General features: G+C 35.7%; 1 protein-coding gene across 4 annotated transcripts in view; it reads left to right on the top strand.

The window, feature by feature from the left end:
• Positions 1 to 26,896, top strand: part of KCNT2 (potassium sodium-activated channel subfamily T member 2) — a 420,730-nt gene that overhangs the window by 227,629 nt on the left and 166,205 nt on the right. For all 4 annotated transcript variants that reach the window (XM_061160003.1, XM_061160005.1, XM_061160004.1 and 1 more), the window contains exon 13: positions 9,234 to 9,342. In XM_061160003.1, coding sequence (XP_061015986.1) covers positions 9,234 to 9,342 — 109 coding nt within the window. The remainder of the gene's footprint in view (positions 1 to 9,233; positions 9,343 to 26,896) is intronic.

Raw genomic sequence — 26,896 nt, forward strand, 5'->3', positions numbered from 1 at the left:
CCTAGTTATATTCTTTAGAGGGTTTTTTCAATTTTATTTTGCTTTTTATTCAATCCAAAATTTAACCTGTTTTCAAAAAGATCTTTCTTACCAATTCATAAAATCATAGAATTCTAAGCTATGACTATTAAACTTGCTAAGACTCCTGCAGGTCACTAGTATGATTTGTATTTCAGTCTGAGTAGAAATACCTTTTGGCAAATTCTTGACAAATTCTTCACTGGACTTCAGTTATGTAGTTCTAAGAGAGCCTGTTCTTTTTGTGAATCACATTCATTATTATTCATTTGACATTTGTCAATGATTTTTATGAAATTTTGAGACATATGGACATAACTTTGTTTAAAAAGGATAAATAGATGAGGGAGACTCAAGAGGATTACAGTCTCTAGTTGAGTTTAGTGTTAAGGGGTGTGTGCTGAGTCGTTGGGTTGTTTAGGACTATTTGCAGTCCTGTGGTCTGTAGTCTGCCAGGCTCCCCTGGGGATTCTCCAGGCAAGAATACTAAGTGGTTTGCCACTTCCTACCCCAGGGGATTTTTCTGACCCTGGGATTGAACCTGCATATGCAGGCAAATTCTTTACCACTAGCACTACCTGTGAAGTCCCCAGAACTTGGGAGAGGACTTACATAATGAAAAGTTTTCATTTAAGGGATATAGAGCTTTGGCTAAATGACTGGAACACATACCAACAAGCACTAGAAAACCATACAGGATTTCAGCTCTGAGAACAGTTCCAAATAGATTATACCTCTCTAAGGAAAGAGAAAGAAAGCATTTGAATTGACTCCAGTTGCCTCGTTGCTCAGTCCCCAGGTTTCCAGGAACATTCTCAGAACATTATATCTAGAAATTCTGACAGGCAGTCAGGTTTTTGCCAGTACATGTCTGTGAGATATAGTATACTCTCAGAAATCCAGAGTAGGATTACAGTTCCTGAGAGGTCATTGTCAAGATCAGTTCAGTTCAGTCGCTCTTTCTGTTCTGACTCTTTGCAACCCCATGAATCACAGCATGCCAGGACTCCCTGTCCATCACCAACTCCCAAAGTTTACTCAAACACATGTCCATCGAGTCAGTGATGCCATCCAGCCATCTCATCCTCTGTCGTTCCCTTCTCCTCCCGCCCCCAATCCCTCCCAGCATTAGTGTCTTTTCCAATGAGTCAACTCTTCACAGGAGGTGGCCAAAGTACTGGAGTTTCAGCTTCAGCATCAGTCCTTCCAATGAACACCCAGGACTGATTTCCTTTAGGATGGACTGGTTGGATCTCCTTGCAGTTCAAGGGATTCTCAAGAGTCTTCTCCAACACCACAGTTCAAAAGCATCAGTTCTTCGGTGCTCAGCTTTCTTCACAGTCCAACTCTCACATCCATACATGACCACTGGAAAACGATAGCCTTGGCTGGACAGACCTTTCTTGGCAAAGTAATGTCTTTGCTTTTTAATACGCTATCTAGATTGGTCATAACTTTCCTTCCAAGGAGTAAGTGTCTTTTAATTTCATCGCTTCAATCACCATCTGCAGTGATTTTGGAGCCCCAAAAAATAAAGTCTGACACTGTTTCCGCATCTATTTGCCATGAAGTGATAGGACCAGATGCCATGATCTTAGTTTTCTGAATGTTGAGCTTTAAGCCAATTTCTTCACTCTCCTCTTTCACTTTCATCAAGAGGCTTTTTAGTTCCTCTTCACTTTCTGCCATAAGGGTGATGTCATCTGCATATCTGAGGTTATTGATATTTCTCCTGGCAATCTTGATTCCAGCTTGTGCTTCTTCCAGCCCAGCGTTTCTCATGATGTACTCTACATATAATTTAAATAAGCAGGGTGACAATATATAGCCTTGATGTACTCCTTTTCCTATTTGGAACCAGTCTGTTGTTTCATGTTCAGATCTAACTGTTGCTTCCTGACCTGCATATAGGTTCCTCAAGAGGCAGGTCAGGTGGTCTGGTATGCCCATCTCTTTCAGAATTTTCCACAGTTTATTGTGAGCCACACAGTCAAAGGCTTTGGCATAGTCAATAAATCACAAATAGATGTTTTTCTGGAACTCTCTTGCTTTTGCGATGATCCAGCGGATGTTGGCAATTTGATCTCTTATTCCTCTGCCTTTTCTAAAACCAGTTTGAACATCTGGAAGTTCAGGGGAGTACAAATAATCTTAAAACTGGAATCCAGGATAATGTCTTGGTCCATCAAAAAACAAAATACAACCCAGCACACTTGAAGATTTAATTGGCTTTGATAGGTCATTCATGAGTGGGAAAGCATCCATCTAGCAACTAGAAGGGAGCTCTAATGAGTGATAGAAAAAATGAAGGACTTCATAGAAAGGAGAGTGGATCCAGAAAGTCATTAGCAAATGAAAGAGAGGAATATTTTGAGCCAGGAGCAAGGATCTTACCTTGCAGATTACCTCTTCTTCCTGTGGGGGTAGGAGCAGGGTCTAAGAGACATCTTACCTCGTTGCTGCTGACCAGGAAATTACAAACTGTTTGATTAAGATTACACTTCTGGTAAAGGTCATAAGTTCTGTCTGGTTTGGTATTAAATCTAAGGTTGGTGTGATGGGCTTTAGCACATCATCAAGTGATACCATCTTGAGCCTGTGGTTTTCTTGTAAATGGGCCCCACACACAATGTAAAACTTTTCTGTTTAAAAATGGCAGGAAGATAAGATTATACTAACAGTCCTCTGAGTTTTGATACCAAGGTCCAGAATGCTAAGCTGAGACTCCTTTAATAAATCTTTCCGAAGGAGATGGCAACCCATTCCAGCATCCTTGCCTGGAAAATCTCATGGACAGAGGAGGCTGGTGGGCTGCAGTTCATGAGGTTGTAAAGAGTTGGCACAACTGAGCGACTAACACTAACTAATGCAGATTATTTTTGAAGACTTGAGTTATTGCTGAGCCTATAGGTATTTGATTAAAACACAGTGGCTTGATCATTTGCTTTCTAGTAAGGTGTTAGTCTAAAAGGGCAGCAACATATTTTAAAGTTATTATATCTTATGGGTTTTGGTTATATGTTTTGTTTTCAACTGTTTTACTTTAGAGGGCTTCACTGGTGCCTCGGTGGTAAAGAATCTTCTTGCCAGTGTAGAAGACACAGGTTTTTCTCCTTGGGTCAGAAAGAGCCCCTGAAAAAGAAAATGGCAGCCCACTCCAGTATTCTTGCCTGGAATATCCGTTGGACAGAGAAGCTGTCCATGGGACAGCTGTCCATGGACAGATCCTGTCCATGGAGTTGCAAAAGAGTGACATGACTTAGCAATTAAAAACACCACCATTTTATTGAAGAACATTCTGAATTACTTTTGTATGTATAATAAGTATATATCAAATTTGAACCCTGCTTCTCTAAAGGTATCAGTTACAAGTAATTTCAATGAAATTTTGTAATTTTCTTGTTGTTTAGTTGCTCAGTTGTATTTGACTCTTTTGAGAGCCTATGGAATGTAGCCCGACAGGCTTCTCTGTCCATGGGATTTCCCAGGCAAGATACTGGAGTGGGTTGCCATTTCCTTAATTCAGTCATAAAGTCAAACGAACTAATGGTAGATAATATATATTATAGATACTTTGTATTGTAATTGAATTTCATCTCTTACGATATAGAAACCTATATATGTAGTCCAATCTTACAGTTTATAAGACAACCTAATTGTGAACAAGATGGGCCATTTTACTCAGGTGCTTTTAAGTTTAGTCTAATGCAGTCTTTGCTGTGTTTCCATGCATTTGTAATTCTAAATGCAAGAATTACTTTTAGCCATAATGTTTTATAAACTAACACATTCTAGTGTTTCTAGGAAAGACTTGTTCTCCAGTTTGCTCCAAAACTTTTTACTCTCTTGTATAAATGTTTTGTTTTTGTTCAGTTGCCAATAAATATTTATTTACAAATATTAAGTTTCATGACTTGCCTTTGTGTCATCTTAAATAATGTCCAATAGATAAATTAGCAAAATATACTTAAAATAGTTTAAAAAAAAAAGTCTATCATTTTCTAAGTGCTACAAATGTATTTTCCTATATTTTATTATTGGAAAAGTCCTTTGTATCACCTTTTTGAAGGCTTTTTCTCTATACATAGAATTCTGGTTTCACAGTTTGTTTTGTTTCCTCCTCATTCTACACTTCAGGTTGTTATTTCACTGTGACCTGATTTCCATAACTTTGGTGAGAATCCTTGGTCTTATGGATGTTTTTCTTTGGCTGCTTTCAAGATAGTATCTGTATCTTTGGTTTTCAACAGTTTGACTGCAGTTTCGCTTAGGTGTGGTTATCATTTTGTTTACATAGTCTGCAATTTGCTGAATTCCTCAAATTCATAACTTTGTATCTCATAAAACTGAGACGTTTCTGACAATTATTTCTTTAGATAATTTTCTGCTCTAATTTATCTTTTATTCCTTCCCTGGGAATCCAATTACATGACTTAAGATGTTTCCACATTTGTTCCCAAAGTCCCTGAGCTGTTCCTTTCCTGTTTCTTTTTTCTTTGTTTTTCAAATTAGATGCGTTCTACTGATCTGTGGTCATGTTCACTGACTCTTTCCTCCATCATTTTCATCTGTTTCATAATCCATCCAGTGAATATTCTTCAGATATTTTAGTTTTCCAGCTAACTTTTGAAATATTTTCTATTCCTCTACTGATTTTCTTCTCTAATTATTAGAAGCACTATTTTCCTTCACCTCAGTGATTACAGGAGCTGCTTTAATCTTTGTCTGATCATTTTTACATTGATCATCTATATACTAGCAGCTCTTGGGTACTGTTTGTTTGTTTCCCATGAAAATAGGTCACATTTTTCTGCCACTTCACATACTCAGTGATTTTGCATTGTATTCTGTTTATCATCCTTTGGGGTGAAGCCTTGGATTCTCTTGTACTCCTCCAACAATATTGATATTCTTCTTCTAGCAAGAAGTTAATTTGATTCAACTCAAAAGGCAAACTCCAGCACCCTTGCTGTTGGCAGTGATTCAAATCTTAGTTCAGATTGCCTTTATTCTGCCCCATGCATACGCAGTTCATGGGTCAGCCAACGTGTTAATTTATACACACAATTTTTAGTTTCTTTTCTCTGTCTCTTCTGGGATTTCCCAGTCGGCCAAAGCAATGTTTAACCAAATAACTTGGCACACTATGACCTGGTCCAATTGATTCATGAAATTAACTGCCACACCATTTTCAGCTCATTGTTACCTTTTGGAAGGCACACATTGCCCATTTAAAGAATTCTGGTGTTTTATTCATTAACTTTCATGTGATTTAAAGTTATAAACCATTGATAACAGTTTATTCTTTCTGCACAAATAGTCCCTCAAATCTACTTGTATTTTTAATCTTCTGTTTCCCTAATAGTACTGTCAAATAAAACTTGCTGTGATGATGAAAATCCTCTGTATTCTGTATCTCCACTATTCTAATACACCACTGAATTTGCTGTATGTTGCTTTGAATTTTTGACATGTAGCTAATGTGATAAAAGAATTTAATTATTAATTTTAATTAATTTTACTAAGTTTTAAGTTTAAAGAGCCACATGTGGCTAGTGGCTATTACACAGTCAGTGCTACACTGATTATGTGCATGTCCTCTTTGAAAACAATATATATTCAGGTCTTCTGTCCCTTTTTCATTCAGCTTGTTTGGTTTTTGATGTTGGATTGTATGGACTGTTTATAAGTTTTGGATATCAATCTTCCTGGTCATATAATTTGCAAATACTTTCCCCCATTCTGTAGGTTATCTTTTCATTTTGCCAATGGTTTCCTTTGCTGTGCAAAAGCTTTTTAAGTTTAGGTCCCATTGTTTATTTTTCCTTTTATTTCATTCACTTTAGGAAATGGATCCAAAACAATTACTACAATTTATTGTTAAAGAGTATTCTGCCTATGTTTTCCTTTAAGAATGTTATGGTTGTTGGTCTTCCATTTAGGTCTTAATCCATTTTGAGCTTATTTTTGCATTTGGTGGTAGAGAATATTCCAATTTCATTCTTTTAAATATAACTATCCAGTTTTCCCAGCACCACGTATTGAATAGACTGTCTTTTATCCTTTGTATATTTTTTCCCCTTTGCTGTTGGTTAACTGACCATATATATGTGGGTTTATTTCTTGGATCTCTATTCTGTTCCGTTGATCTATGAGTTTGTTTTTGTGCCTGTACTGTGCTGGTTTGATTGCTCTAGCTTTGTAGTATAATCTGAAGACAGAGAGTTTGATTCCTCCAGTTCTGTTTTTCTTTCTCAAGATAGTCTTGAATATTTGGGGTCATTTGTGTTCCATGCAAATTTTAAAGTTATTTATTCTAGCTTAGTTAAAAATGCCATTGGTTATTTTGATACGGAGTGCACTGAATCTATTGATTGCCTTGGGGATTACAGTCATTTTAACTATTTTAATTCTTCAATCTGAAAACACAATATATCTTTTCATCTGTATGATCGTCACTTTCATCAGCATCATGTAGTTTTCAGAGCCCAAGTCTTTTGCCTCTTTAGGTAGCTTTATTCCTAGATATTTTATTCCTTTTGATGTGATGGTAAATGAGATTATTTCCTTAATTTGTTTTTCTGATATTTTGTTATTAGTGTACAGAAAAACAACAGATTTCTGTATGTTAATTTCGTATCCTGAAACTTTATTAGATTCATTGATGAGCTAGAGTCATTTTCTGGTGGCATCTTTAGGATTTTCTATGTAGAGTATCAGGTTATTTGCAAACAGTAAGTTTTGCCGCTTTATTTCCAATTTGGTTTCTTTTATTTTGTTTTCTTGTCTTATTTCTTTGGCTAGAGAGCATGCAGATAGCCAACAGCAGCATGCAAAGATATTCAATAACACTGATCATCAGGGAAATGCAAATCAAAATCACAATATCACCTACACCTGTCAGAATGGCTATTATCAAAAAGAATATAAATGATAATTGTTGGTGAGGATGTGGAAAAAAAAATGGAATCCTTGTACATTGTTGGTGGGAATGTAAATTGGTGCAGCCACTGTCAAAAACAGTATGCAAGTTTCTCAAAAACTAAAAATAGAACTACCTTATCACCTAGCAGTTCCACTCCTGGGTATATATCTGAAAGAAACAAAAACACTAATTGAAGATTACACATGCATCCCACTGTTCATAGGAGCATTATTTACAATTGTCAGGATATAGAGCACCCAAGTGTCTATCAACAAATGAAAAGATAAAGAAGATGTGGTATATATATATATATATATATATATATATATACACACACACATACACACACACACAATGAAAAGATGAAAATTTGTCATAAAAAGAATGAAAATTTACCTTTTGCAACAACATAGATGGACTTGGAGGGTATTATACTCAGTAAAATAAGTGAAACAAAGACAAATACTTTATGATATCATTATATATGGAATCTAAATAATACAACAAGCTAATGAATTTACCAAAAAAAGAGAATAATATTTATCAAGAATAAGGTAGGGTTACCAGTAGGGAGAAGCAGTGAAGGAGGGGCAATACCAGGGTAGGGTTAAGAGGTACAAGCCATTAGGTATAAAATAAGCTACAAGGATATATGTACAACACAGGCAATATAGTCAATGTCTCATAATAACTATAGATGAGATATAACCTTTAAAAATTGTGACTCACTGTATTTTACACTTGTAGCTTATGTAATGTTGTATATCAACTATACTTCAGTGAAAAAGTAAATAAATAAAATGTAGCTAACATTAGTGAATTTTTTTAATCCCTTTGTATGTGAGGGTTCTGCATCCTTGGATTCAACTAAATTTGGATCAAAATATTTGAAAAAGAAATTCCAGAAATTTTCAAAAAGCAAAACTTGAATTTACTGGCTGGTAGCAACTATTAACATTGTATTTACATTGTACTAAATATTATAAGTAATCTAGAGATGATTCAGAGTATTTGGGAGGGGTGCATAGGTTATATGCAAATTGTTGTTGTTCAGTGACTAAGTTGTGTCTGACTCTTTGTGACCCCACGAACTGCAGCATGTCAGTTCTTCCCTGTCCTCACTATCTCCCAGAGTGTTCTCAAACTCATGTCCATTGAGTCAGTGATGCTATCTAACCAACTCATCCTCAGCTGCCCTCAATATTCCCAGCAGGGTCTTTTGCAATGAGTCAGCTCTTCGTATCAGGCAACCAGAGTATTGGAGCTTCAGCATCAGTCCTTCCACTGAGTATTCAGGGGTGATTTCCTTTAGGAAATACTGTACCATTTTACATGAAGATCTTGAGCATCCTCATATTTTGTTATGCATAGAGAGTCCTGGAAACCGAAGGACAGTTGTAATTTGCTTTGATTTATTCAATTAAATCAAGCTGATTTATTCAATTAAATCAGTTGTGGGGTGATACTATATGTAAGATTTCATGGTAAGCATGATATTCACTTCCTTTCTCAATCTTGACATTTCTTTCTTCTTTTTTTTTTTTTAACTTTTCTGTTACTTTTTTGATATCTGAAAGTTATTGATTTCTTCCAATACACACAAAATCAAAATTCTTTTATCTTTACTGCCATATAAAAAGTACACTAATGTGTTCTCATAAATGGTCTCTTCAGTCATTGCCCTTTTACCATCTATGTTAAAATTATTTTACGTCCATCTTTTTCCCATGGGAACTGTTATCACAAACTCAATTTTGCCACATTTCTGAAGGTTTCTACCCCTTAATTATTTTCTGGGCAAATTATTTTTATGCTTGTCAAAGGCTTTCCTCTTAATCTCTGCTAATTTCTAAGTGTTGACAGTTAGTACTAATTGAATTACGTATTGTTGATCTCTTTTATAGAAATAGGGCTTCTCTCGTAACTCAGTTGGTAAAGATTCTGCCTGCAGTGCAGGAGACCCAGTTTTGATTCCTGGGTCTGGAAGATCCCCTGGAGAAGGAAATTGCAACCCACTTCAGTATTCTTGCCTAGAAAATCCCATAGACAGGGGAACCTGTTGGGCTACAATTCATAGGATCTCAAGAATCAGACACGACTTAGTGACTAAACCACCACCATAAAAATAGAAAGTTATCTTATCTTCAATAGTAAGAAATCTCAATGAATGTTTTCATATGCTTAATTTTAAACTGTAGATGTGACCATTTCACACACTGATTGACAAATTTTACTTAATATTATAACACTTTCAGTTCATCTCATGATATTTTGGGTTTTATCATTTCAGGATCACCAAACAATTTTAAGAGCATGGGCTGTAAAAGATTTTGCTCCAAATTGCCCTTTGTATGTCCAGATCTTAAAGCCTGAAAATAAATTTCATATCAAATTTGCTGGTAAGTTTGACCTCAAATGAGATCCTTTAAATTTCCTCAAATTCTTATTGTCATTGTAAGAGTTATGTTTCTGAAGTTAGTGGTAATTTATTATATCCATGTTTCTGTAGAACAGAAGGATTTATTTTTTATCATCTATTTGTTATAAGAGAATTAATTCACTTTAAAATTTGAATCTTTGTGGTAAGTCCTTACTTTTTAATATAACTTGGTGATTTTGGTAACTGAACTTGCTGAACATCCTAGTAAGCTTAATTAGATTATCTCTGACAGTTGAGTATGAAATATAGACACAAGTTTCAAATGTTATATATAAATATGTAGATAGATAATACTTTGCTATAGGTTATTTTATATATATATAAACTTAACATAGAATAAAATAATATAATATATTCAGGTAACTTAAATAGATTTAATTTGAGGGTAGATATTGAAAACAATTAAAGAAAATATACATGCAAATTTTTCATACAAGTGCTGCTTTTAAAATAATTATCCACATGAGATTATGCTTTAAACTATTAGAAAATTGAACAATAAAATGGTACTGCATCTTTTCTTAAGTGCTTCTGGAGGAACTAATTTTTTTTTCAAATATAAGAACCTTTTTTTAAAAATAAAACTTCACCTTAATGGTCTGAAACTTCAAAAGTCTTTAAAAAGTAAATAATTTTAAGTAAGTATTTGCAAAATGTATTTCCTTTGGAAGATGTGTTCACACATCTTATATTAGTATATGATATTTAAACGAAATTTTATAAGTACTGGGCTTCCTTGGTGGCTCAGATGGTAAAGAATCTGCCTGCAATGCAGGAGACCCAGGTTCAATCCCTGGATCAGGAAGATCCCCCTGGAGAAGGGAATGGTTGTCTACTCCACTATTCTTGCCTTGAGAAGTCCATGGATCATGGAGCTTGGCTGTCCACAGTCCATAGGATCGCAAAGAGTCAGACATGACTGAGTGACTAACACTTATAAACACTAAAAAGTTTTAAAGTAGTGAGAAGAGTACCATGAAATTATTGCTATTTAATTTGTTCTGAGTCATCTTCTAGTCTTCCTACTAATGACATCATTTTTTTCTAAAGAAGTATCGGAAATAAAGCAATGATTCTCAACTTTGGTGGCATTTTAGAATCTGTTTTAAAGAATATTTTTAAAGAACTCATCAGAGATTCTGAGCATGTAAATGATTTTAGATGGTGCCAGGACTTCTTTAAACCTGTTTCCTAAACCAAAAATTAAAAACAACAGGGGGTGGGCCCACACTGAAGCTGAAGTGTCCTGGTCTCCCATCTGGTTTCCAGGGGTGGGCAGGGCAAACAGACAAGACGGGGAGGCCTGAGCAGGGAAGACGAGGAAGATGAAGAGGTCTGCTGGAGGACAAGGGTGCACCCCGGACCTCTTGCCAGAGTAGCTCCGGTGGTGGGAGCCAGACAGTTGGCCCAGCTGAGAGGGAGGAATACCAGGCAGTGGACAGCAGAGGAGGAGGTGCTCATAGCTCAGAACAGAACAGTGATTTGGAACTTCAGACATCACACTTCTTACCTTGTGATGGAAAGTGTATAAATTAAATGTCAGGAGGAAACCAGGCTGTAGAAATTTAATCCAGTCAGTGTACCTCCAACCCTACAGCTGAATTCCTCCTTGTCAGAGATCAAGCCCTGAGCCTTTGGAGGGGGAGCACTAACTCCAGCACCCTACACTACCAGGGAACTGACCCTCGGGAGTATCAAATACTGAGAGCTCACACAAAGGAAACCACTTGAATACAAGACCCAGTTTCACCCCACCACCAGTAGCACCCTGTGCAGGATGCCTCATCTAAACAACAAACAAAACAAAATTACAAACCCAATCATCAGCAGACAGGATGTCCACCTCACTCAGCCTTGCCCATCAGAGGAAAAACAAACAAACAAAAACACTCAGCACAAATCTCACCCTATGCAAAACTTACACAAAACACTGGGACCAACCTTAGGAGGTCAGAAACCAAAAGGAAGAAAGAATTCGACCTTGAAGCCTGGGGCAAAGGAGACCTCAAACACAATACGCTTAAAAATAATAATAATAATAATGAAAAAGCAAAGAAATACTACACAAATGAAGGAGCAAACTAGAAACACAGAAGTCCAAATAAATGAAGAGGAAATAGGCAAACTACCTGAAAAAGAATTCAGAATGATGATAGTAAAGATGATCAAAACCCTGAAAACAGAATGGAGAAAATGCAAGAATCAATTAACAAAGACCTAGAAGAATTAAAAAATAAACATATAGAGACAAACAACACAATTACTGAAATTAAAAATACTCTAAAAGGTGTCAATAGCAGAATATCTGAAGCAGAAGAATGAATCAGTGAGCTGGAAGATATAGTGGTGGAATTAACTTCTGAAGAGCAGAATAAAGTAAAAAAAAAAAAAAAAGAAAAGAACTGAGCAAAGTCTCAGAGACTTCTGGGACAATATCAAACACACCAACATTTGAATTATAGGTGTCCCAGAAGAAGAAGAGAAAAGAAAGGGTATGAGAAAATTTTTGAAGAGATTATAGTTGAAAAGTTCCCCAATATGGAAAAGGAAATAGTCAATCAAGTAAGTACAAGAGGTGCAAAGAGTCCCATACAGGATAAACCCAAGGAGAAACATGCCAAGACACATACTAATCAAACTGAGAAAGACTAAGCACAAAGAAAGAATATTAAAGGCATCAAGGGAAAAGCAACAAGTAACATACAAGGGAAATCCCATACGCTTAACAGCTGATCTTTCAGCAGAAAATCTGCAGGCCGAAGGAAATGGCAGGATATATTTAAAGTACTGAAAGGGAAAAATCTACAACCAAGATTACTACCTGGCAAGGATTTAAGTCAAAATTGGTGGAAAAATAAAAAGCTTTACAGACAAACAAAAGTTAAGAGAATTCAGTACCACCAAACCAGGTTTATACAAATGTTAAAAGGACTTTGTACAGGTCAAGAAATATAAGAGTAGAAAAAGATCTACAAAATCAACCCCAAACGATTAAGAAAATGGCAATGGGAACATATATATCAATAATTACTTTAAATGTAAATGGATTAAGTGTGCCAACCAAAAGACACAGTCTGGCTGAATGGATACAAAAGCAAGTCCCATATATGTGCTGTCTACAAGAAACCCACTTCGGGCCTCAAGACACACATAGACTGAAAGTTACAGAATGGAAAAATATATTCCTTGCAAGTGGGAAACAAAAGAAAGCTGGAGTAGCTATCCTCATATCAGAAAAAATAAACCTTAAAATAAAGAAGATTACAAGAGAAAGGGAAGAACACTACATAACAATAAAGGGATCAATCCAAGAGGAAGACATAACAATTGTGAATATCTATGCACCCAACATAGGAGCACCTCAATACATAAGACAAACTAACAGACATAAAAGGAGAAATTGACAGTAACACAATATTAGTAGGAGACTTTAACACCCCACTCACACCAATGGACAGATCATCAAAACAGAAAATTAATAAGGAAACACAAGTCTTAAAAGATACATTAGATGAAATGGATCTCATTGATGTCTTCAGTATCTTCAATCCAAATGCAGAACAATACACCTTCTTCTCAAGTGCACATGGAACATTCTCCAGGATAGACCACATCTTGGGTCACAAATCAAACCTCAGTAAATTTAAGAAAATTGAGATTGTATCAAGCACCTTCTCTGACCACAATGCTATGAGACTAGACATCAATTACAAGGAAGAAAGAAAGAAAGAAAGAAAGAAACTATAAGAAACACAAACACATGGGGAGTAAACAACACGTTTCTAAATAACCAATAGGTTACTGAAAAAATCAAACAGTAAATGAAAAAAATTCTAGAAACAAATGACAATGAAAATACAACAACTCAAAACCTATGGGATGCAGCAAAAGCAGTTCTAAGAAGGAAGTTTATAGCAATACAGTCCTACCTCATGAAACAAGAAAAACATTGAATAGGCACCTAAAACTACTGCAAAAAGAACAACAACCCCCCCGCCAAAAAAAAAACAAAAACAAAAACAAAATTAGTAGAAGGAGAGAAGTCATAAATATCTGAGCAGAAATAAATGAAAAAAGAAATGAAGGAAACAATAGTAAAGATTAATAAAACTAAAGGCTGGTTCTTAGAGAAGATAAACAAAATTGGCAAATGTTTAGCCAGACTCATCAAGAAAATAAGAGACAAGAACCAAATCAACAAAATTAAAAATTAAAAAGGAGAGGTTACAACAGACAATGCAGAAATACAAAGGATTATAAGAACCTATTATGAACAAGTATATGGCAATAAAGTGGATAACCTGGAAGAAATGGAGAGATTCTTAGTAAAGTTCAATCTTTTAAGACTGAACCAGGAAAAAATAGAAATTATGAACAACTCAATTACAAGCACTGAAATTGAAACTTTGATCAAAAATCTCCCCAAAAACAAAAGCCCAGGACCAGATGGCTTCACAGAAGAATTCTATCAAACATTTAGAGAAGAATTAAGCCCTTTCCTTCTAAAACTCTTTCAAAAAATTACAGAGGAAGGAACACTTCCAGACGGATTCTACAAGATGGCCATCACCCTGATACCAAAACAACACAAAAAAAGAAAACTACAGACCAATATCACTGATGAACATAGATGCAAAAATCCTCAACCATATTTTGGCAAACAGAATTTAGCAACACATCAAAAAGCTCAAACACCATGATCAATTTGGGTTTATTCCAGGGGTGCAAGGATTCTTCAATATAAACAAATCAATCAATGTGATATGCCATATTAACAAACTGAAAGGTAAAAACCATATGATAATCTCAACAGATGCAGAAAAAGCCTTTGACAAAATTCAGCATCCATTTATGATTAAAACTCTTCAAAAAATGGGCATAGAAGGAACCCACCTCAACATAGTAAAGGCCATATATGACAAGCCTACAGCAAACATTATTCTCAATGGTGAAAAACTGAAAACATTTCCCCTAAGATCAAGAACAAGACAAGGGTGTCCACTTTCACCACTGTTATTCAACATAGTTTTGGAAGTCTTAGCTATAGCAATCAGAGAAGAAAAAGAAATAAAAAGAATCAAGATAGGAAAAGAAGAAATAATGCTCTCACTGTTTGCAGATGACATGATACTGTACATAAAAAACCCTAAAGATAGTATCAGAAAATTGCTAGAACTAACCAGTGAATTTAGCAAAGCTTCAGGGTACAAAATCAATACACAAAAATCACTTGCATTTCTATATACTAAGAATGAAAAATCAGAAAGAGAAATTAAGGAATCAATCCCACTCACCATTGCAAGAAGAAGAATTAAATATCCAGGAATAAACTTACCTAAGGAGACAAAAGAACTGTACACAGAAAATTATAAAACACTAACGAAAGAAATCAAAGGTGGCATCAACAGATGGAGAGATATTCCATGTTGCTGGGTAGGAAGAATCAATATTGTGAAAATGACTATACTACCAAATGCAATCTGCAGATTCAATGTGATCCCTTGTCAAATTACCACTGGCATTTTCACAGAAGTAGAACAAAAAGTTTCACATTGATATGGAAACACAAAAGATCCCAAATAGCCAAAGCAGTCTTGAGAAAGAAGAATGGAGCTGGAGGAATCAAGCTTCCTGATTTCAGATTATACTACAAAGCTACAGTCATCAAGACAGTATGTTACTCGCAAAAAAACAGAATGATATATCTATGGAAGAAGCGAGAAAGCCCAGAAATAAACCCATACACCTATGGTGCCATATTTTTTACAAAGGAGGCAAGAATATACAATAGGGCAAAGACAGCCTCTTCAATAAATGATGCTGGGAAAACTGGACAGCTCCATGTAAAAGACTGAAATTAGAACACTTCCTAACACCATACACAAAGATGAACTCAAAATGGATTAAAGACCTAAATGTAAAACCAGAAACTATAAAACTCTTAGAGGAAAACATAGGCAGAATATTCTATGACATAAATCAAAGCAAGATCCTCTATGACCCATTTCCTAGAGTAATGGAAATAAAAACAAAAGTAAACAAGTAGGACCTGGTTAAACTTAAAAGCTTTTGCACAGCAAAGGAAACTATAAGCAAGGTGAAAAGACATCCCTCAGAATGGCAGAAAATAATAGCAAATGAAACAACAGAGGATTAATTTCTAAAATATATAAGCAGCTCATACAACTGAATACCAGGAAAACAAAGAACCCGGTCAAAAAGTGGGGAAAAGACCTAAATAAACATTTCTCCAAAGAAGACATACAGATGGATAACAAACACGTGAAAAGATGCTCAACATCGCTCATCATTAGAGAAATGCAAATCATACCTACAGTGAGGTATCACCTCACACTAGTCAGAATGGCCATCATCAAAAATTCTACAAACAATAAATGCTGGAGAGGGTGTGAAGAAAAGGGAATGCTCTTCTCTGTTTGTGGGAATGTAAATTGATACAGCCACTGTGGAAGACAGTATAGAGATTCCTTACAAACTAGGAATAAAACCACCATATGACCCAGCAATCCCACTCCTAGGCATATACCCTGAGGAAACCAAAATTGAAAAAGACACATGTATCAAGTTATTCAGTGCAGGACTATTTACAATAGCTAGAACATGGAAGCAACCTAGATATCCATCAACAGATGAATGGATAAAGAAGTAGTGGTACATATACACAATGGAATACTACTCAGCCATAAAAAGGAGCACATCTGAGTCAGTTTTAATAAGGTGGATGAACCTAGAGCCTATTATACAGAGTGAAGTAAGACATAGAAAGATAAATATTGTATTCTAATGCATATATATATATATGCATATATATATGCATTATATATATATAAATATTGTATTCTAATGCATATATATATATTTCATATATATATATATATGAAATCTAGAAAAATGGTACTGAAGAGTTTATTTACAGGGCAGCAAAAAAAAACAAAGGAATTGCTCCAGATCCTGGGCCTAAAATCGACCCTCATTGCTGATCGTTCCACACCTATCAACCACTTCAACATAGCCTTTGGTTTGCAGGGGCTCGGATCTGAGGCATGGCCTCCAGCCAAGAAGGCTGCCAGGGGACCCAGCGCCCAAGAGGGCTTGCTTCCCATCTGTCCCACTGCCCCTCTAACTCTGGGAAACAGCCAGTTTGTGCCTTAGCTCTGTACTACACTGACAAATAAAACTGACACTTTGGGGAAAAAAGGAAAAAGAAAATAATACCTCCTTTGTAGACTTTTTAATAAAATGGAAAAACACATGTGAAGTATTACAGCTAGTGCCAGTAACATGTGTTATTAACATTCAGGAAATGGCAATTATTTATCTAAAAAGCCTTTGTAATTAAGCTGCCTTATTTTTATTATTATTTAGGAAAAGGAGTATTTTTGCAAAGTTTTCATACCTAATAATGACTTGATATGATAAAATTTTAGGAAGGTAGCAGTAGACACAGAACTAATGAAGATTCCTAAAATATGAAATTAAATTTGAGTGTCACCATGTACACTTTAGCTCAGCAGATTCGTAGTTTGGCTCCTATATTTTTCTTCTGTTAAGTGGCCATAATAATATTATGTCTTTTTGTTGGTTAAAATTAGCAGTAATGATGAAATAAGTGGTATCTGAGACATATTATGTGTTCAATAAATGGATATTGAATGTGGATCTTAAAACAACATGTAGTTTGAGAAGACAAGCTGTTCTTTTGAATATACTATAACTGAAATTCAGAGCAGATTTTAGTTTTTCTCTTTAGCAAGCCATTGATGTGCTCACAAACAGACCAAGCTCACTATCAAAATAGCCTATTTTTACAAACAAAAAATTACAAAGACTTTGAATTTTGAAAAAATTCTTATTTTGCTGTTATTTAAATAAATCCATTGAAATGAATGGACTGTTTCAAAATTCTATGCCAATAGTGTATCTCAGTATTTCTCACTTATGGCATCTGCTGAAATTCCTTTTAATAATATCTTCATTCTTTTATGTAGTGAGCTTACACTGTCTTGGAGGCTCTCTTTTTATATTATGAAAAGATAAAAGCACCCTGATTTCATTAAAATGCCATAAAAAGCAGTTTGAGTTGATATATGAGACTCTCAAACCAAATATAATATGTTTTATATTTCAGCATGAGGTTAAAGCCGTTATGGACTTAACCGTTCAAAAGGCATTGCATCAAACTGTCATTGAGTTGGTGGTGTAAAGTGTTAAAATAATGGCCTCCAGTGGGCCATGCCCCCTGTGTCTGTGGCCCATCATGATTCCACATTTCACCTTCTTCCACGAGGAGGCACAGTGTACTTCCCCACCCTTTGAATATGGGCTGTCCAGTCACTTGCTTTGACCAATCCACTGTGACAAAAGCTGTTAATATATTGTGTGACTTTAGAAACAAAGGCCATCCAGCCTCTGCTTGCGTTTCGTTGGAACATGGCCCAGAGACTCTATGTGAAGAATCTGATTCATTCTTTCCAAGGGTGAAACATCCCTTGGAAAGTGAGAATTATTCATCCCAGGCACCCCACCTCACTGGTTCCTAACTCACCCATCAACCACTCATTCTCTTTGAAGTTATTTTGCTGTTATCTCAATAAATCCATTGAAATGAATGGATTGTTTTAAAATTCTATCCCAATACTTTATCTCAATGTTTCTCATTTTTAGCATCTATTGATGCTCCCAACTCACCTATCAGCCAATCCACAGAAATCAAGCTGACCCACAGAATTTCGAGAAATGAAATGTTTAAGTCAATAAGTTTTGGAGTCATTTGTTATATAGCAATAGATAATGAATACTGTTTGTAATAATAATCATTTTAACCTTAAAACATGTTTACTTGTTATTGATTATATTTTGCCCTTGTAGTTTCACAAGTATTAAATGGCATGATTCTAATTATCACAAGATATAAAGCATAGTTTTATTTCCACTTATTTAATTACCTTCAATTCCCTTAAATTGTGGAACTCATACCCTGACAATCATTGATGTATTTTTCAGAAGTAAACCCATGTTTTTAAAATGTGAAAGAGAGAAACTTCAAAATTCAACTTATATGCATAGAAACTATTAGAAAGCAAAAAACAATTTAGTAACCTAGCAGCTAGTACTTTACACAGATATATCAGTTGTGTAATTTGTGGATCACTCTCCCCTGAACAAAATGATTCTGGGTATTCATTATATTAGGGAACTGTTACACTATATTTAAATGAGTTATTATATGAATTATTGTAGCATTAATTATAAATGCAATTAGCATCTACACTTTGATCAGATTCACAGAAGAAAATTCCATATGGACATGATTTCAGCAATAGGAAATATATGCTCTTACTCATATCAACAAGGGATGAAGTTAAATAGTGAGCCTAGAGTTAGAAAGAACAAAATCTTACCCAGAATAAGAGTTACAATAAAAGATTTCTGAATATAAGCCCAAGTACAAATTGTAATGAGAGTCAAGTAGAATAAAAATATTCTTCACAGATAATTTGTTTAATCACCATAAATTTCCAAGAAGAAAATAAATTCAAACTGGTTTAAGGAGAAAATCCTTCAGCAGTTTGTCCCTTTTTATAATAAATTTGTCAAAGTGAAAAGATAAATATTGCAAATTCTGGAATGAGACTGACTTCAGTCAATTTTTTCTTCTACTGTATAAGGACTGTATGATGTCAGATTTCTCAACCTCCCAAGCTAGAGTTTTTCAATATGTACAGTGAGGGTGATAAGAGAAACTATATCTTAGGGCTGTTATGACTAAAAAAAAAAATACTCCAAAAACATCAGCCATTACTAATTAGTATTTATCAAATTGATGATTATCATAAATCTTGAGTACCAATGTCTCATTCTCTTAACAATTCTGTATTGTCATTGTGTCCAGGAAAACTAAGGGTTTTCCATGAAGCTTTACAAAGAGTTTATTCAGTTCAGTTCAGTTTATTTCAGTGGCTCCGTCGTGTCCAACTCTCTGCAGCGTCATGGACTGCCTCCCTGTCCATCACCAACTCCCAGAATTTACTCAGACTCCTGTCCATTGAGTCAGTGATGCCATCCAACCATCTCATCCTCTGTCATCCCCTTCTCCTCCCACCTTCAATCTTTCCTAGCATCAGGGTCTTTTCAAATGAGTCAGTTCTTTGCATCAGGTGGCCAAAATATTTAGCATCCATCGTTCCAATGAATAATCAGGACTGATTTTCTTTAGGATGGACTACTTGCATCTCCTTGCAGTCCAGTCCAAGGGACTCTCAAGAGCCTTCTCCAACACCACAGTTCAAGAGCATCAATTTTTCAGCATTCAGCTTTCTTTATAGTCCAACTCTCACATCCATACATGCTGCTGCTGCTGCTAAATCGTGTCAGTCGTGTCCAACTCTGTGTGACCCCATAGACGGCAGCCCACCAGGCTCCGCCGTCCCTGGGATTCTCCAGGCAAGAATGCTGGAGTAGATTGCCATTGCCTTCTCCCATCCATACATGACTACTGGAAAACCATAGCTTTGACTAGATGGACCTTTGTTGGCAAAGTAATGTCTCTGCTTTTTAATATGTTGTCTAGGTTGGTCATAACTTTTCTTCCAAGGAGCAAACATCTTTTAATTTCATGGTTGCAGTCACCATCTTCAGTGATTTTGGATCCCCAAATAATAAAGTATCTCACTGTTTCCCTTGCTTCCCCATCTATTTACCATGAAGTGATGGGACCAGACTTAGTTTTCTGAATGTTGAGCTTTAAGCCAACTTTTTCACTCTCCTCTTTCACTTTCATCAAGAGGCTCTTTAATTATTCTTCACTTTCTGCTGTAAGGGTGGTGTCATCTGCATATCTGAGGTTATTGATATTTCTCCTGGCAATCTTGATTCTACCGTGTGCTTTATCCAGTCCAGCGTTTCTCATGATGTACTCTGCATATAAGTTAAATAAGCAGGGTGACAATATACAGCCTTGATATGCTCCTTTCCCGATTTGGAACCAGTCTGTTGTTCCATGTCCAGTTCTAACTGTTGCTTCCTGACCTGCATACAGGTTTCTCAGAAGGCAGATCAGGTAGTCTGGTATTCCCATCTCTTTCAGAATTTTCCACAGTTTGTTGTGATCCACACAATCAAAGACTTTGGCATAGTCAATAAAGCAGAAGTAGATGTTTTTCTGGAACTCTTGCTTTTTCAATGATCCAACGGATGTTGGCAATTTAATCTCTGGTTCCTCTGCCTTTTCTAAATCCAGCTTGAACATCTGGAAGTTCACGGTTCAGGTACTGGCTTGGGGAATTTTGAACATTAGTTTGCTAGTGTGTGAGATGAGTGCAAGCGTGCCATCGTTTGAGCATTCTTTGGCACTGCCTTTATTTGGGATTGGAATGAAAGCTGACCTTTTCCAGTCACATCATTTTCAGTTTTCACATATTTTCCAGAAAATGGAAAAAGAAAAATATGTCCTTAACTCATTTTACAGGATTATACAAACTTGAATCATAACTTATTAAGCATATTATGGGAAATGATAATTAGATAAAAATTTTATTGATTAACATAGTTGAAAAATTATAGAAAATATATTAGCAAGTCAAAGTAGTATATTAAAAAATAATATATTGTCACCAGGTTGAAATTATTCTAGAAATAGACCATCATTTTAAAGGAGAAATAATATTATGGCTTCAGTGGATACAAAAGAAAATAAGCAAAAAAAAAAAAAGAAGCATTTGAGAGAGAATTAAATATCCAGTCAAGATTTTTTAAAAAGAAAATTTAAAAAATGTTAAGAAGCTACAAGTAGGAATTTCTTAACGTATGGCAACTTATCTATAAAATAACCTAGAGGCAAACAAACATTTAATGATCATATATTGAGAGTCCTTCTTTAAAATTAGGTACAAACAAGGGTGCATCCCAAAAGCACATGTACTCAGTATTGTCCTGGAAATCCTGATGAGTGCAGTCAGGCTACGAAAATAAATAGAAGGAATAAGCATTGGAAAAAGAGAAATGAAATCACACTATTTACATAAGATTCTCTACAAGAAAATTCAAAAAAATTTTTTTTTTCCTAGAATGCCTTTTCATTAGGGAGCTCATCCATTTATGATTTCCAAAATTGAACTGGTAGTTCCCCTCTGAATATCCACTATGAGCTCCTGTCTTGTTCCACTAACTAAATAGTCAGTATCTCCTGTTAGGTTTCTCATAACTATCTCAAAATTAAGATATCTAGAGTCTGTTTCTCCACATTCTTCCCAGCAGCATATACTTAGAACACAAGCCACAAATCCATGCAAAATCCACTCTTCTATTCTTTGTATCCAGTCCATCAGGTGCTGGAAGGTTACGCTTCCTGAATATCTCAGACTCATCCACTGACACAACCCTTGTCCATTCCATTATCACATTTTACTTAGGATGTGTTAAAACTCTCCTTTTCTGCTTCTTCCTGAGCATTTACAAATTGTATCTCTAAGCTTATTGCTGCTCTCATATTCCTATCGTGTTTGTTATAATGATTGTCATTTGTGTGTTGTAGTAGGCAGCAGCATCTTCACCCCTCTGATGTCAGCCTAAAGTCAATTGTTTCCTCCTTTCAGTATATTGATGACAGCATTCTATTACAACATCATTATTTTTAAAATGACTCTAGTGGATTTTTTTTGTCAACCTCTGTAGATGAAAAATTGAGTGGTAATATAGCTTTGGTTATGTTAAATCTTTTTTCCTGTGAGAAATAATTTTATCAATGCCCTTCTTTTTTAGAAGTAGCAATTGGTACTGAAATATAGGAAGAGGTAATGGCAGTGTTCCCTAGCTATGACTAATAGAAATATGTGGTTTCAGAACATCTTGTCTTCTCTGTGAGCCTCTTGTGGGACTAACAATTCCAGTAAAGCCTCTCCAAGGTCAAATATCTGATCTGAAATTACCTGGAAAAAAGATTATGCCTCCACATTGTTAAGCGCTTCGTAAATTGCATCTCCCTAGTGACAAAATTGTGATGAAAAAGGCAAAACGTTATAGTGATTCAGGTATCAGATGTGTTTCTGTAGCCCATGTTTTAATCAGAATATATATATATATATATATATGTATATATATCTTTTTCTTCACTGTATATTCCAAAACTCATTTAAACACACACACACACACACACACACACAAAACAAAATAAACAGACAAGAAAAAAAATGTACTTTACTAGGAAAAGAACCATTTAACAAAAAAGCCTTGAATGAACTTAAAGAATGAACTATACTCTTCAGTTTTTCAGTTGAATCTAAACTCATTGCTACTTGTCTCCTGGTCAGATGAAACTACTCAGAAAATCAGTGTGAGAAGAACCCCTATTACATGCCTAAACTAATTGCTAGATTTATGTTCCCACTCAAGACTCCCTCCTGCAAATAAAGTGCCACATCATCTGTGACCATTCAATTCCTTTTTATCAACTAATTTCTTCCAACTACTGGGTTCCCTGGAAATTTCCCACTTCATTTAACAAATATAAGAAGGCATAAAAATCAGGTTGATAAATTTTATGCTCAAGTAGGAGTCAAGAATGTAAACATGTTTGTACATAAATTTGTAAGAGAGAGGAACATAAAACTCAATTTGTAAATGATTAGTGGATTTTCTATGAATTTTATTTTCCATGCTTTGATGCTGATATTCTTTAAGAAGCAGATTTGAATTTAAGTTCATGAGTGAAAGGAAGAATCAGAGTGTAGTAGTAAAGAGTTGAGTGAATAAAGTACTTTCTCCTTTGCCGCTGAAGCACGCCTAGAAGAATGATTCATGATACTGGGGCTGTAGGAGTTAGCTCTGGGGTATTAAAAAAATAAAAAGATTTTAATTGCAAAAAAAGTTAAAATAGGCAAAAAGAAAATTGTTTTTAACAATGTTATTGATGATACTTTATAAACATATTTTTCTTATTGTATATAATCATGAATAGCTACCATTATAAAACCAGTATGTTTAAAATCACACACATACACACACACACACACACACACACACACATCTTGTGGAAATGATTTTACTAAAAATTTAGCCACTATCAATTTTCTTACTGAAGCACCAGATACTCCAGTGCCTCAATTTCTTCTTCCCAAAAGGAAAATGGAAAAAAAATATTTCCAAGCAATATAAATATTGGAAATTATCTTAGCTGTTTCTAAATAACATATGTATGTGCAAAGCTTGGCTTTTACCAAATGGTGAGGTGTGAGATTTTCATGCTGAATAATTTCTTCATTTCCCATAAACACCCACATAAACACCATGTTAAACTTTATTCTTACAGCCTACTTAAGAACATAATGCTTTGAATTCTTAAGTCTCAAAAGATGAATTACCAAAACTTTGAAAATTCTTCATTTTTAGATGGAAATGATTTTTCTGATTTTTTATCTTACTGTGAAGATTGTCAGAAACCACCTAACATAAGGCCATGATCAAACTCAGCACAATTTGGAGTCTTTATTTTTTGTTTGTTTGTTTTTCCTCACTATTTTTTACTTTGAAAAAATCAAATATACATAGTGTAAAAATTATACAATGAAAATCTGTGTTCCCTGCATTTATATTCAGTGGTGAACATTTTCCCACATTTGCTTGATCTTCTCTCTGTGTATATACACACACACACCATAACACACACACACTCTTTTACATAAGCATGTTTTTTTCTAAGAATGACATTCCTGTTACATGCACAGGATAACATTTTCACCTTTAAGAGGTGAAGTCAATATTTTATTTTTTATTGCATCTGCTTTTCAATTTTTTTTATAGGAGTAATGTTTGATTAACAGAAGCATAGTATGGATAGTACAAAGCACTTCTATGTACCTTTGATATCACCTAACTTCTTGGAATGTTAGCTTCTTATATAGCCTTGGCCCACTCAATCAAATTTTTAAAAATTACATTGGTGTAGATTATGTTTAAGTTAGATGCATTCCTGTATTTTGCTTCTCCTAATAAAATATCAATCACATATTTGGTTTTCATTTCTGTGACTTTTGCAAGTTTAATATATGGACCAAATCATATTTCCTGCTTGTTCTCTTTGAGCTTGAGTAGTTGCTATTGACTATTAGGGATTTCAAGCCATTTTCTTGTGGACCATTTATAATTTAATTAAGTCAAAGCATCTTTATGCTTTTAGTCCATCAGTTTTCTTAATGTTGTATATGTCTCAAAGACTCAGTTTCATAGTTTTGAAAATCAGGGAAGTGTTTTTCTTCTGTATTAGGATAGTGCCAGGCATATTCTATCATATCCTAAACATAGAATTCTCAGTCTGTAAAGTAGTTTCTTGTTCTGAATGTTTCGTAAAGAAGACCGGGTACATATTCTTTTATTCTTACTTACTTATTCAAAGCACTTTTATTGAGTCATATTGTGAGCAACAAATTGTTCCAGGAAGTCATGGTACACCAGGGGTGTGTGCGTGTGTTTCACGTTGTCCGACTGTTTATTGAACCCATGGATTGTAGCCTGCCAGGCTCCTCTATACGTGGGATTCTCCAGGCAAGAATACTAGAGAGAGCTGCCATGTCCTTCTCCAGAGGATCTTTCCAACCCAGGGATCAAACCCACATCTCGTGTATTGGCAGGCAGATTCTTTAACACCGAGCCACCTGGGAAGCCTAAGATGGACTAGCTGTCTATTCCAATGGCAGATTTTTTAATTTCCTTTACCTCTAACCCTTTAGGAGGGCTTTCTTAGTGGTTCAGTGGTTAAGAATGCTCCGGCTAATACAGGAGACACAGATTCTCTCTCTGGGTCAGGAAGATCTGCTGGAGAAGGAAATGGCAACCCATTTTTCCAGTATTCTTGTCTGAGAAATCCCATGGACAGAAAAACCTGGTGGGCCACAGTCCATGGGATCGCAGAGTTGGACATGACTTAGTGACTGAACAGCAACAAACAACTCTTTAATAACCAGAATGTGCATTTGCTTTCCTTCCAAGAATAGCACCTGAGTTGAGCTTATTCTTTCTACAGAGACCTTGAGTTACAACCTTGGAATCCTCCTCCGTGAGCCTTTCCACAATCCCTGAACATGAAAACTCAGGATCCCAATCATGTTCTAATTTAGAAAGTTTTTGTAATTTGATATATTATCCCCATCGCTGGAATAGTTACTTCTTTATAGAAAAATCTCATAAAGCACAATTTTAACCCCAAAAGAATGAGATCCTAATACTAGTATTGCCAAGTGGAGAGAGCAGATATTATAATGAGATGCTTTTTTAATCTAACATCCTCTCAGATCATACTGTGTGAGAACATACTTGCACACACTCATGGGTGTGTGTTGTGTGTGGGATTGTTAATTAAGCTTTACTAAACAGTTAGAATGCTGTTGGAGAAGCAGTAAGAGGCTAATGAAAGCTTTAAGGAAAGGTATAAATTTTTAACTAGATAACAAAGTATTTATCACTCCATGAGAAATGCAGAATGCAAATAAGAGAAGTGAAAGTGTTAGTCACTCAGTCGTGTCTGACTCTGTGCAACTCCATGGACTGTAGCCCACCAGGCTCCTGCATCCATGGGATTCTCCAGGCAAGAATACTGGAGTGGGTTGCTATCCCCTTCTCCAGGGGATCTTACTGACCCAGAGAGGGAACCCAGGTCTCCTGCATTGGCAGGCAGATTCTTTATCAACTGTGCCACCTGGGAAGCCCCAGTTAATGAATATATTCATAGTTGCTTAGGTATTCATTTCTCTTGCATGATTAAAATAGTGAAAAAAAAAAAAAAAAAACCTAAAGCCCAGTTATTTCCTCCCATGTTTCTCTACTGTGAGCCTCCTTTACTTATCACACTGAACACTTCACTTCTGACACTTCTGGTCCATAAATATGTGTGTGTGTGTGTGTGTGTGTGTGTGTGTGTTTTACCTCCACATAAAGCAATTCTCTGCAACACCAGTTGGGTGTCCTAAATTCATCTCAGTTCAAGTGATGACCCTAGTGGTAAAGAACCTGCCTGCCAATGCAGAAAACATAAGAGACATGGGTTCTATCCCTGGGTTTGGAAGATCCCCAGAGGAGGGCACGGCAGCCCATTCCAGTATTCTTGCCTGGAGAATCTCCATGGGCAGAGAGGTCTGGCGGGCTACAGTCCATGAGGTCACAAAGAGATGGACACAACTGAAGCAGCTTAACACCCACTCACGTCGATTCAATGATAGTGTCAGATCCCACAGGGTAATGGCTCAGACCCACAAGACCACCCCCCCTTCAGATGATGAGGTAAATAGAACGAGGTCTGGGAGGGTCTTGAGCATAGGACCTTCTGTCCCTGTGGATTTGGGGTGCATCACTTTCCCAACGTGTTTGTTCACCAACCAAGAAGCCCTCCAAACTCCTGACTACTGGTATTTTATGAAAGTTTCCTCCCAAAAGCATGGCCATTTATTAACTCCACTTTTATCCCCTGTACCCTCTCTGGAAGATGAGGTTGGAATTGAACATTT

This window comes from Dama dama, chromosome 14 (genome assembly GCF_033118175.1).
Source record: "Dama dama isolate Ldn47 chromosome 14, ASM3311817v1, whole genome shotgun sequence".
Lineage (NCBI taxonomy): Eukaryota > Metazoa > Chordata > Mammalia > Artiodactyla > Cervidae > Dama > Dama dama.